This window comes from Strix uralensis, chromosome 6, assembly GCF_047716275.1.
Source record: "Strix uralensis isolate ZFMK-TIS-50842 chromosome 6, bStrUra1, whole genome shotgun sequence".
Lineage (NCBI taxonomy): Eukaryota > Metazoa > Chordata > Aves > Strigiformes > Strigidae > Strix > Strix uralensis.
Window position 1 is genome coordinate 34059135 of NC_133977.1, and position 12366 is coordinate 34071500.

The 12366-nt window shown below is 39.6% G+C and overlaps 1 protein-coding gene across 4 annotated transcripts in view; it reads left to right on the forward strand.

Moving 5' to 3' along the window:
- Positions 1–12366, forward strand: part of KALRN (kalirin RhoGEF kinase) — a 526142-nt gene that overhangs the window by 242315 nt on the left and 271461 nt on the right. For all 4 annotated transcript variants that reach the window (XM_074873623.1, XM_074873625.1, XM_074873626.1 and 1 more), the window contains exon 8: positions 6462–6593. In XM_074873623.1, coding sequence (XP_074729724.1) covers positions 6462–6593 — 132 coding nt within the window. The remainder of the gene's footprint in view (positions 1–6461; positions 6594–12366) is intronic.

Here is a 12366-nt window from a genome sequence, read left to right on the forward strand (position 1 = left end):
CTGTTAATGAAACTTATGGAATTCATCCCACCACCTACTCTTTCAGTGCTCTCTGTAGCCCCAAACTTTGTTAGACCTCACTAAGTATTGACTTCAGAGACAGCTAGGAACATCCAAGAAAATTTTCCATGTCCCTGAACTCTGGTTTGTGTCTTTAACTACCAGAATTGTTCCATAATTTCATAGCTACAAAAGATTTAAAATATGTCAGTGAATAAACCTTCTGCTTTTTTTACACCTAAACCGGGTCCACTTAATGGTGATGGTTCAACTTCGATCATATGTTGATTACATTGATTTTCCTGTGACAAACACTGCTTTGGTGCTCTCTTCAGTACCGTTGTGTGCTTGTTTTTCCAAGTAGTTGATATCAAAGCTATGAAGTGGATGTGCTTGATGTTGACCCATACTTCAAGTGTGTGAATAAGAAATTATAACTGATAACCCAGAAACTGTGCCTCATAAGACAGAATGTATGTATGGAAAAGTGTAGCTCAAAGAGTAAAGATTTTCTTTATTGTTTGTTTCTGACTGTAGAATTATAATGGATTTTTCTTGATTTTGTGTTTCCTATTGACAACAGGCCATAGCATAGAGCAATTACTCACCCTACTGGGCACTTACTCATGTAAGCACACTCAGTGGCTCTGATGGGACTGATACACTAAGATGATGCCCAGTATAAGTACTTTCCTCTCAGTACAATGAACACTGTAGTATTTAGGTGTAGTCTTCATGTTAGTAATTGTCAGTCATCATCTATTCATAAAGAAAAATCAAAAAATAATTTATATCCAATCACAATGAGAATGTTTAAGATTTATTAATGAATTAGTTCTTGTTTGCTTTGGTTTGTTTGGTTTTTGGGCTTTGGGGTTTTTTTTCTTTTTTTGTGAACAATCCCCTATTTTTCTGAAGTGACAATCTTGTTTGCAATTTATGAGAAGTTGCTGAGGTATTGTATAGTATGAAAGGCAATAAACCAGAAAGCTGTATTGAACTGTCTGTGAAGCTAGAGATGAATATTTTTTTTTGTCTTCCTGCCTTTGGAACACTGTCAAAGTGGGTATTTTGCCTCAGCCTTAACTTGAGAAAAAGCTGCACTAATGTCACTTTCAGCTTTGGGTCTTTTTTCTTTACAAGTGTATGGATGGGTCTGAAAAACCCAGTCCTGCCTTGGCACCTCTTCATAAGGAACTGAAGTTTTGCTGCCTGACAGAAGCCAGTCTCTCATTACTAACAGTCAGGAGAGTTTGCAAATTGTGAACTGCAGTTGCTCCTCACTTGCAGTAAGAGACAATTCAATGGAAGATAAGTGCTGATGTGAAGCCTGTAAACTCAGACTGCTGCAAAAAAGAAATGTGGGAGTCAGTGAGTCCATTAGCCAGGACTAAAATTTTGGCCTTGCTTTAGTAACTCTGGTAGGATAAACCAATGACTTGAATGCTATTAATTTAGTCATTTGACCTCTGTGTAGCATAAAGAATGAGGTGTTTGGGATTTGGTCTATAACTCAGTCTGCTGTCTATCAAACATTCATTCCAAATGTGACTCTCTATTATTTGGCATCACCCAGGGTTTTTTTTTAACTCAAATCAGGGCTTCATTATTTTTCAATAAATAAGGCTTAACTCTCTGAAGCAAAGATGTAGATAAACCCACTATTTCCTCTGTCACATATCATATCTTTTTTTGATCCCCTTTTTCTGTCCGTAAAGGTAATCTTGTTTCAGATCCAACCATTTCTCCCACAGTGTACCCCCGCTTCCCTCATACCGATCTCATAAGCAGATTGTCTTTCCTTCTCCAGTGTGATAAGCTGCTATAGTCTCTTTGTTCATTCCTTCCTATTGATTGAAGTTCTCTGTGATGCCAACAGGAAGCAAGTCTATTAGGACCGTAATCTTTCAGCCTTTGGCACACCCCAGCCTGCAAGGAAGTTGTTGGCTCGGGACAGAGATTTATGAAAAGCTCTACGATCTCTGTAATATGCAAGCTGAGCAGGAAGCAACTTGTTTTTCAAGGTCTCTTCCTAAAGACCCCACACAGAAAACTGCACAGACTACAATTTGTCTGGCTTGGAAGGATGAAAGGCTGAGTCAACCCTGCTGGGAATTGAACCTCACATCTGTCTTCACATGCCTCAGAATCACATTGCTTTCCTGGCTCTTACAGCAGATACATGTGGCATGTTGAATGGGACTCGGCTGAATGAGTTCCTGGATCAAAGCTTTTTTTTTTTTTGCTTTTGTTTCTTGCTTTTTCTTCTGTGTGTGTGTGCACGCATATGTCTTCCTTAAATTTTTTAAACAAAATTTGTACATTCTAAACCATCATCAAGAAAAGAGCAAAGAAAAGGGAAAAAAAGGAAAGAAAAGGAAGAAAGAAAAGATAATTCTGGCCAACTTAGCCTACAGCCAGGCTTCCTTCAGCACAAGTGTTTGAACAAAAGCCAGTAAACTAAACTCCAAACAACCACTATGTCCAGGTCAAGGTGCAAGTCAGGATATTCAGTGGCGGTGTTTCCCAAATGCCCCTTAATTCCACCTGCTACAAATCTCTTGGTTGGTTTTCTCCCTTCTTTTGTCTGTGCTCTCCCCCCCTGCCCCCCCATGCTAGCATGGAGATATTCTAGTGCAAAAGAGAATCTGCTTCTGTATCTTTAGGTATGACTGAGGCTATTCAAAGTTGTAAGAGAACATGGGAGAACGTGTCTTATCTCAGTGTGATTTCAAGAGAACTGTGCTGATTTACGCCAGATGAGATTCCAGCCCACTAACTGCCAGATGGGGGAAGCAGACATACCAGGCGTCCTCCCTTTCTTGGATGTAATCTCTGAAAGTGTACTAAAGTGTTTGTAAGATGCCCACTCTACAGATTCTGTCAGAATGAACAAATTAATGTCTTCAATCAGCCGAGAGATCTCAACCGATTAATTCTGGGTCAGAGTCTACCCTCAGAAGTGCACAAGCAGAATTACTATTTAGGGTAGTAGGTGTTAAGTGCACACACTAGACATTTATGCTGATTCTCTGTAAATTGACCCCTGACCATTTGTTTCATATTACCTTACTCCCCAACCAAGAAGACTACTGTTCTCATCTCTCATCTCTGCCTGGATCTCTCTAAGCACATCCTGAACTCCCCTATTTGAGGAAAATAAATGAAGAAAGGAAAAGAAAAAAGGGAGGAAGAATTTGAGGAAAGGGAGGAAAGGAAAAGCCAGTTGATATCTCTAAGATGTAGGGATAAAACCAAGATAACTTTGGCATTAGACAGGGAAATGCCAGAAACAACAACAGGAAATGTACATTTACAGTTAGCCTCATACAAAAAATTCAGGGCATCAAGAGATATTATAGGTCACTGAGGAAAGCAGTTTCACGGCCATCTTCCCATCTTTCCCCACAGCCATTCTGGAGCATGAAAGTACACTAGAGTTTGGTTTTAATTGCTCCAGGGCCTAGAACTACTGTGGTTATCCAGCAGCTTCCACATAGAGGCCTAGCAAGCAGTAAGCAAGGACTGTGCAAAAACTGTGGAGAAATATGGACTAGAAAATATCTGAGCTGTGTTTTGGAGCAACCATACGGTACAGCATAGCACTTCCAGAGGAAAGCTAGTAAGTGGTCTGAGAATACATTATACCTGACCTAATACAGAACTTGCAACTTAGGTGAATAGGTTGTGAATCAGAAGTAAGCTTAGGTCATTACTTTAAAGTTACTTTTGGATTGGATCAGAGGAACAAAGGTATGTTAGAGACTTCTTTGGTTTTTAGGATAAATTTTTCTTAATCTTTCCTGAAGTCTTGAAAAACATGGAAAATTATTGGAGCCTGGCATTTCAAATCATATTTAAGCTGCTTTTATGTTCCAAATAGGAGCTACTCTAGTCTATGGGCTAAGTAGAAATTTAAGCAATTACTTTAAATGATATTGAGTATCTAGTGGACAGTAACAGCTCCTGTTCCAACCTAAGTTAGCAATTTACAATTTTAAATGCATCTTTTTTCAATTCAGTCAAATGGTGATTTTGTGATATGAATATGTTTCTAGCATGAAGGGTTACATTTAATAATTTTAATATTTAATAATATTACATTATTATTATTACATTTTATATTGTTATATTACATTATATATTATTACATTATTATTATTGTTACATTTAATAATAGGTTTTTGTGTCTGCCACAGTGTGTGACAAATAATAAAAAGTAACATAGCTGCTCTTTTCAAAATACCCAAATCAATGGTCCTATGGTATGAACTAACACTTTGCAAAAATCCTTAAAAAACAATTTGCTCTCCCTATGTGAAACTACACACACAGCACAGACCACCATGCACTGTTTTAGGGTATCAGAGTAAAACACTACCAGGCTGCTTTTCTTAAATTTTTTTAAAACAGATGATGTCAACTGCTCCTGCTAGTGGCAGAAGGGAAATTACCAATGTAATTTCTGACGTGACATTGTCTATATACAATAGATATACAAAAGGAAGATAGATGTGAGACATCAAGTTGGAAATGTGGTTATGTGCATAGGATCTTCTTGAGACTTCTCCCACCTACTGTGCAAATCACAGTCTGGGGATATGGCGGTATATGAGTAACATGACTATAAGTACTTGTACTAGAATTGGTACAATTCAGCAGTTTTGGTAAGAGCCATAACAGTGTGATTCCAGCAGCAGGAGCACTGGTCTATAAGGTGTAAAGGTCTTTTCTTCACTGTTTTGACCAAGAAGTTTATGTAACAGCCCCAAAAGGGATTGATCTCAGCTCCGTGCTCTTAAAACTGCATAGGAAATGATGCGAATTCCACTGCCTTGGCACAAAATATGATTACTTCAGCTTTAAGCAAAGGTGTTCGGGGATTTCATCTGAAGAGATTAAACAGATCAGGAGTCAAACCAACACAAGAGAACCTGCCATCTTTGACTCCAGACTTCTAGAAAGCACAGTTTTCACTGGTAGACTTGTACTTTGTAGACATGCACGTTTAGGAATTCATCTTTGTCACTGACTCTTTGTGCACTGAAAAGAAGTGTTTACAATGCAAACACTTTATAGCCTTGATTACACAGCAGCATGGTGAATAGCTTTACACTGCTAATAAAAAAGGATGCTGATGCCAGAGCCAGAGTTGAATTGAAATTCTTTGCTTTGAATCTCACAGCCCTTCATGCTGTGAGTAACTGCTTTAGTAACAAGCCACAGGTGAACACTTCAAGAGTGGATAAAGCTGTGATCCTGGGGGTACTTTTGTGGCATTATACATTCACCCTACAGGGCACTTCATCTGTTGTATAATTAGCTGTTCTTTTTTATAAATAGCCCCAAAGTATGGCAGGCTGGTTTAACAGAAAGATGGAGGAAGCGAAAATATAAATGAGGAGTAATGAGGTTGCATTGGGCAGTTGGTAGGAACAAAATATGAACATGTGAGCTGTGTCATCAAAGTAAGCCTCGCTTAAAAGAAAAACAGGATGGGAACCTTAGAGACTAAATTCCTCTTTTCTTTTACAGAACAGGCAGCACCCAGGAGAGCTTCTCTAATTTGTTTTGCCAAAGTTCATCAGCAGTGCTCTGGAGGCCTTTAAGAGTGGAAAAATTTTTTTCCACCCCTCTGCTCCCCGAAGCCATTCAGTTTCTGGCTGTCTGTTAAGGCTTCCAACCAAGGTGCTAAACCATATCAATTGCAATGGCAGTGATTTTTTTTCTCCCTTTTCATGGATGTCTGCCCACCAGGAACTGGACTGAGACCAGCAGCTCATTTTGCATTGGCTGCTTAGCAGCCGTCAGATGGTAATGGTATCTGATCACTGCTGACCTGGGCCAGAATCAAATGTGTGTGTGACCCAGGGGTTTAAAGCCTTGGTATCCTATTAGCAATCCCACTGAGCTGGCCCTGGCTTGGGAATTGCTTGAATACAGACTGACTGCCTTTCACTGAAATGAATGTCAGCATTGATTTTAATAGGGGTTTTCTGTTGCTCAAATTAGTAGTGTTAAGGACAGGTAAGCGACTGAGGGAAGATTGAAAGCTGAGACAATGCTAAATACAGCTGGAGCTGTACCTGTGTCTTTTTGTGCTTCACGCTGATGTCTTTTTTCTAAACGTATTGCAGCCTTCCTTTTTGGAATGCAATGTTGTAGCCTCCCTACATGGTATGCAAAGACTCTTAGAATGGGTGTTTTCTGAGCCTGGTTAAAGGAGCATTTGTTTTTAATCCAGAAGAAACAGAAAACATTCCTTTGGATCTAGGTGTTCCTCAAGCACTGAGGAGGTGGCAGGAATGTGCTGTTCCAGGGTGCCCAAAAGAACTCCTTTATAACTGTTATGTTTTCCTCAGCCCTTGCTGCAGTCATACGTGGCACTATACAAAGTTTTCTAATGTTGATGAGATGTTGTTCTGTGTCACTGTTGCTCATTATTCCTGGGATTGTTTCAGTTCCTTTCAGGTGTGGATGCCTGGTGCAAAATGTGCAGTGAAGGAGGCCTCCCCTCAGAAATGCAAGACCTGGAACTGGCCATCCATCATCATCAGACCCTGTATGAACAAGTAACACAGGCCTACACAGAGGTACGTGCTTCCCAGAGAAGAATGTGAGTATCTGTTAAGTGATAACAGATATTTGACTGCATTTTGGAGCTTAGCTTTTCTAAGTGAGATGGGTTCTGCTTTCCATTTCTTAAACTTTTTCAAAGAAGGAGTCAGATCTAATCCCAGGCTGTAGGAGGTGACTCCCAGCAATCTGCTTGTAAAGGCACAACCGGACAAATCTGAGGGACAAACCCCATACAGAAATGAAATCTAGAACAAGTGTTGGCACCCTAAGAAGAGCTGCTTCACTGCCTTTGCTGAACAGGGTACCCCTTTAAGCCACCAGTAGCTTTACTCGATTTGCTTTTGTTCTGTGAATGAGTCCTGGCTCTAGCACAGGTATGCTAATGGGAACAGAGGACGCCAAACGCTTTTTCCTTCAATATACGATGTCACAGAGATGTCAGGTCCTCATTTTAATGAATGCTGCAAAAGACTGTGCTTTAGATAGAATCATAGAATATAGAATCATTTAGGTTGGAAAGACCCTTAAGATCGTTGAGTCCAACCATTAATGTAACACTGCCAAGTCCACTACTAAACTATGTCCCTAAGCGCCACATCGATATATTTGTATATACTGTTGTCAAATATCTCAGACCTAAATAGGGTATGTGTTATATTCCTTTAAAAAAGGGTGCCAAGGATGCTAAGACAAAAACATATTCTCTAGCATTTTGTCAAAAAAACCATAAAAATTTTCACTTGCTCTTCCCCCATCCAAGCTGCAGCATGAAATAAAAGCTACTGACAAACAGCCAACATTCAGTGCATCTGACTGTGCAGGACAGGGTCTGTGTTTAGTCCACTTTATTTTGCAAAAGGGCTGCAGGACCTCACTGGTACCCTGGAAGACTCCTTTTAGGAATGAGACTGGTCTAGATGTTCACCCCAGGCATGGGCCAACCTCCAAATTACCCCGGGGGTGGGAAGCCATGTACGTTATCTGTCCTATTCTGTTATTCATGTCTCTAGGATGCAAGCTGGTTGGAAAGTAATCCACAGATTACCTGAATTCTTGGCTTTAGTTGTATTTTTCATTTACCTGTACAGTTCTGTGCTTGACTGTCTTTCTGGATATCAAGGGATTTTGCTCCATGCAGGGTTTTCCAAGCTGGACCAGAGGGCTGTGGTAGTACTTGCTATAATTAGTAAGTTACCAAGTGAAGACTTCAGAACAGAACATAACAACTCTCATCCGTGCTCAGCCCTTGCTCTGGCCATCAGATTCTTGGAAGAATCTATAGTATAAAATAGAAGAGAAAAGGATTTGCTAACCTAGGCTTGGTGGTAGGCACTCACACATACACAGTGAAGTTGTACATATACCTTGGTGATGAATGTAAGGAATGTTAGATAGAAACCTCTTATTTTTCGAACACGTGCAAGAATTTGAGAGTTAGTCAATTAGAATGAGCAAGTTTGCGTTGCAATCACAAAGGGTAATTCCTTATTCAATACTCAGGCTTCTCAGGAACAGTGGATTGTGAGCAGACATAGAACAGTCCTGTTGACCTCTAGTTGCAAATGTAAATTTTATACATATACATAATCAGGTGAAACAAGGGTTTTTTTTTTATTGCATTTAAAAATTATTTCTAAAAATTAAGTCAAATTGGGATTAAATAAAAAATAATAGTGTTTGAAATAGGCATTTTGTTTATCAGCTCCAATCTTAGTTTTTGTGAAATGAAAATTAATTTAAAACTCATTACCAAAAGCAACCTTTAACATGCATATTGCTTTTGCTGATGCTTCCTCAGAAAGCTACAACTTCTCATAGGCACAGCTGTTTAAAACATTTCTATATTATTTTACTAATAAGTACATTTCTAAACAGTATGTAGAATTGCTGGAAAGGATACAGTCTGTTATTACGGAAATGTTCATCCATTTTCGCACAGCTACATGGTGAGCTGAAAAGCCTTAGGAGTCCTGCCTCCAATCCACATGCCTATTTCTCCAATCTAGATAATGCTCCTTGCCCATAGAAAATAACATTCTTCCCTCAGAGCTCCCTATGGTGGGATGAAAATTGTGGCTTTTACTTTCCTTTCTTTTCCTGCAGAGTCATTGAAAATCTCTGTTTCTATTTCTATAATTCTAAGAGATTTGGAATAGAATGAACATTCCTTGAACTAACCATTTTATACGAATATTTAATAGGATATTAGTTAACATTTAATAGGATATATGGGCCTATTCGGTTCTGTTACAGAGTGTAACAAAGCAGTTCAGATTCACTGCAGGAACCTAAGAAGAGATGCCCAAAGAATCTTAGGGAGACTCTTTGTTTTCCATCTTGCCGTAGTTGTAGTTATTTGCCTTCTTTCCCTCATTGCACTTGAGTGAAGCTCAGAAATAGTGGAAGCAGAAATCATGGCCCTGTTATGCAATCCACAGCTAAGCAATCCTCTGCTGTGCTAAGCCAAGCTGCTGGCAGAACAGGCCTTCCTCCTTCTGAGAATCAAGTGGTGCTCTTGCCTTTACTTTGGGTAGAACAGTGCTGGAAGGAGGAGGTACACATGAGATGTATGCCTTTGGCAGATTCCCCTCTTGAAAAAAGAGTTGCTCTAGCCAGGGTGTACTTATGTTGCTACACCTGTGTTTCTAGTGGATGAACAGCAGGAGACAAACTTGGGACACCCCTGCTGAGGACTGTACTGATTTGGTAAAGATAAGAAGGGAGAGAAGGAAAGGTTTTCTCCAGTCAGGCTTGAGGCTGGTTGATGGTCAGAGCATCTTGTTCACTGTGACTTGATTAACTGCACTTTACTGTCTGTTCCTGGAGGCATGATATATTTGTTCTAAAGACCAATTGTTTTTTCCTAGTGCAAATTGTAGCTGTTTCACAGATGGCACCATTAGTCTAGTCACTCTCAAGGCTTTGGAGGTCTTTCTGACCCACTACATAGGGTATCTTCAGATTTTAACTTACTCCCCAGCTATGTATACAGCATCCGTGGAGATTATTCCACTAGTGCAACAAAATCTATTTTTTGATTCACCCAGGGTCACATAACTTCTTACAGAAGCATGGTGATTTATTTTTGAAGTTACAAGGAGAACATGGAAATGACTGAAAGAGCACAGTAGGTAGCTTCTGCATTTGTGAAGCTGTTCCTTTCTTTTATGAAATCTGTTCACTGGTGAACTCTGAGAGCACAAATCTTCTGTGCCTGTTGATTGGGAATGCAGTAATATTCACAACAAAAATAATTTCAGAAAAGAAATTTTTTAAGCCAAAGAACTTCAGAGCTGCAGAAGATAGGAAATCCTAGAATATCTATGTAATCCTTGCAAATACTGAGTACCACTGGTTATCTGATTGTCACTGTGCTCCTTGCCATATAGTTACTCCATCATGCTGGGACAAGCATGTGCATTGGAGAGCAGGAGAACACATCTAATAGCCTCTGATTTGTGTTAATGATTATTAGCAGGACAACATAAACACTTGAAGTCTGGCATTTATCTCTGGCTATGAAGAAAATAACTGGAAGGCTGTGTTCATCAGGGAAAAATCATAACTTGTAGTCTCTGAGGCTTTTTAGACAGACAACAGGAACAAATTATCATGTAATAGATAAAAGCCTTTAGGCTGTAGAAGAAAAAGGAGCAAGAGAGAATGCAGAAGCGTACTCGCTTTTTCCCTTACACCACAAATCTGGGAGAACATTGTCCTGTCCCAGCTTCAGATGAAGCAGGAACATAGAAGCTGTTGCCTTTGAAACAATCTTTTTGTTCTGCATCGCTCCTACCACTGAGACTTTCTCTTGTAAAGGCCTTGTTGGCTGTATTCACGTGCTAGTCAGCTCTGAAAGAACACTTCTTTGTAAGACGACTGAATTTAGTCTGGTGTTTTGATCAGTCGTAATTAGTATACAAAATATTTCACCCAAGGATCTGACCCCTCAAAATCGAAGAATTGCAGGATTGCACCTCTGGGAGGGAAAAACCTGACATGCAGGGCCTGCACTTGGGAGGTGGTGTAGGTATGAATAGGTCTATATTATGGCACAAAGTTTCCAGGAGAGTTGTCCTGAGTGAAGCCTGTCTGTCATATTGTCTGTACAATCACATATCTCTTACTGGTAAACTTTTGAACCTTTATTGTTAGTCCTGATTCTGCTGTGATTTCTATCAGTGTAAATCAGAAGGGACTATACTAAAAGTGTTGTAACACCACCCAGGGACAGGTTCAGACCAACAGTAAGCCTTAAAGGCCAGTAACAGGAACACAGTAAATTCATACAGTTAATTTAGCCAGTGCAAAGAGTGACTTTCTGGTCTAATAAGCTGCTCCTAAGTGTGTGCATAGCCTTGGTTTCCTGTTCCCAGGGATTAAATTGTTGCTGATTATCTTCCCACAGATAAAATAGGATGTAGTATGCCTTGTCTCCTTCCCTGTCTAGAAGCTGCTTCTTCCTGCCTAGCAGCTATTGCCACCTCCATAATGTTGCCAAGGTAACACCTGTGCCTCAGTGTTTCCTCGTAAAATCCTTCCTCATATCGCCACTATCCACTGCTCTTGGCGAGTACAGTCATTCCCTCTGTGACCCCAGAAGGCTCCAGCATGTGCAAATTGTTGCAGCTGGTCTTCGGCAGCAACTGAATTTGAGTATGGAAAGCTACTCCCTATGGACTCTCCAGTTATTTCCCGATCTAATTCCAAATTTCCCTGAATATTTAAAAAATCTCCAAGGATCTGCCTAAGCCCACCTAATAGTCATAAATATGATGAGATTTGACTCCCAGTTTTGCCAGTATAAATCTCAAAGGGTCTCTTAATTTCTCTGAAAATGCACGAGATACACACTGCTACAACAGACTGGGATGTAGCATGGCTTGCCAAAAGACACAGGTTTGGGTATTAAAGGGTATTTGCTACATTTGAACAAGCAACTTATAATACAGAAATAAATGAGACTTGGAAATCCTTGAGATGTATTTTGACTTTGACTGATAATGTTCAAAACAGAAACTGGATGAAAAACATTCATTAAGCCATTCTCTGGCAAAATTGGTTATTGTGATTGCAGAGAAATAAAAACACTTTTCAGAAAATTTTGTCATTTTCACTGCAGTTTGTTTCAGAGTGAAAAGAGAAAAGTGGGCTTGGAGGAGCAGAGGGATTCTGATAGTGTCCTCATTTACCATTTCTGTTGAACAAAAGATTTTAACTTTGCAATCTGCAACTGAAAAATATTTCAAAAAGCCATTTTAAGAGAACCAGTGCATGCACACACTTGTTAACTGCAGTTGGGTTTTTATGGTTCCATTTTTTATTTTGCCCCTGCAATATGAAAGTGCTTCAGGAATGTTCCAGGAAAAAATCTGGTGTTAAAAAAACTGGCATTCTGGGGTTTTTTTAATGCCCAAATGCCTTTGCATCTGCAAATGTTTTAATATGTTCAAAACAGGTTACATGTGTGCAAAGGACTTTGCATTTGCCAGCAAACTTCGTAGCCCACTGAAAGTGGAGACTATAGGTCTCTCTGAGCTATTTCTGGGGAAGAAAAGAATTATTATCATATACGAATTTATTTTTCACTGCCACTGAATGAAATACAGAATTGGAATGTCACACTTCTCAACGTATATACATACTTAGTAATCCTATGAAGAAAGGACTCTCCCTTATCATACAGAATATGAATGATTCTGCCATCTGTGGTTTTCTTAAAATGCCACCTCCTCAGAAAAATAGGCCTGCTATTGCAAATGCCACCTGTCATCAACTAGTATATGT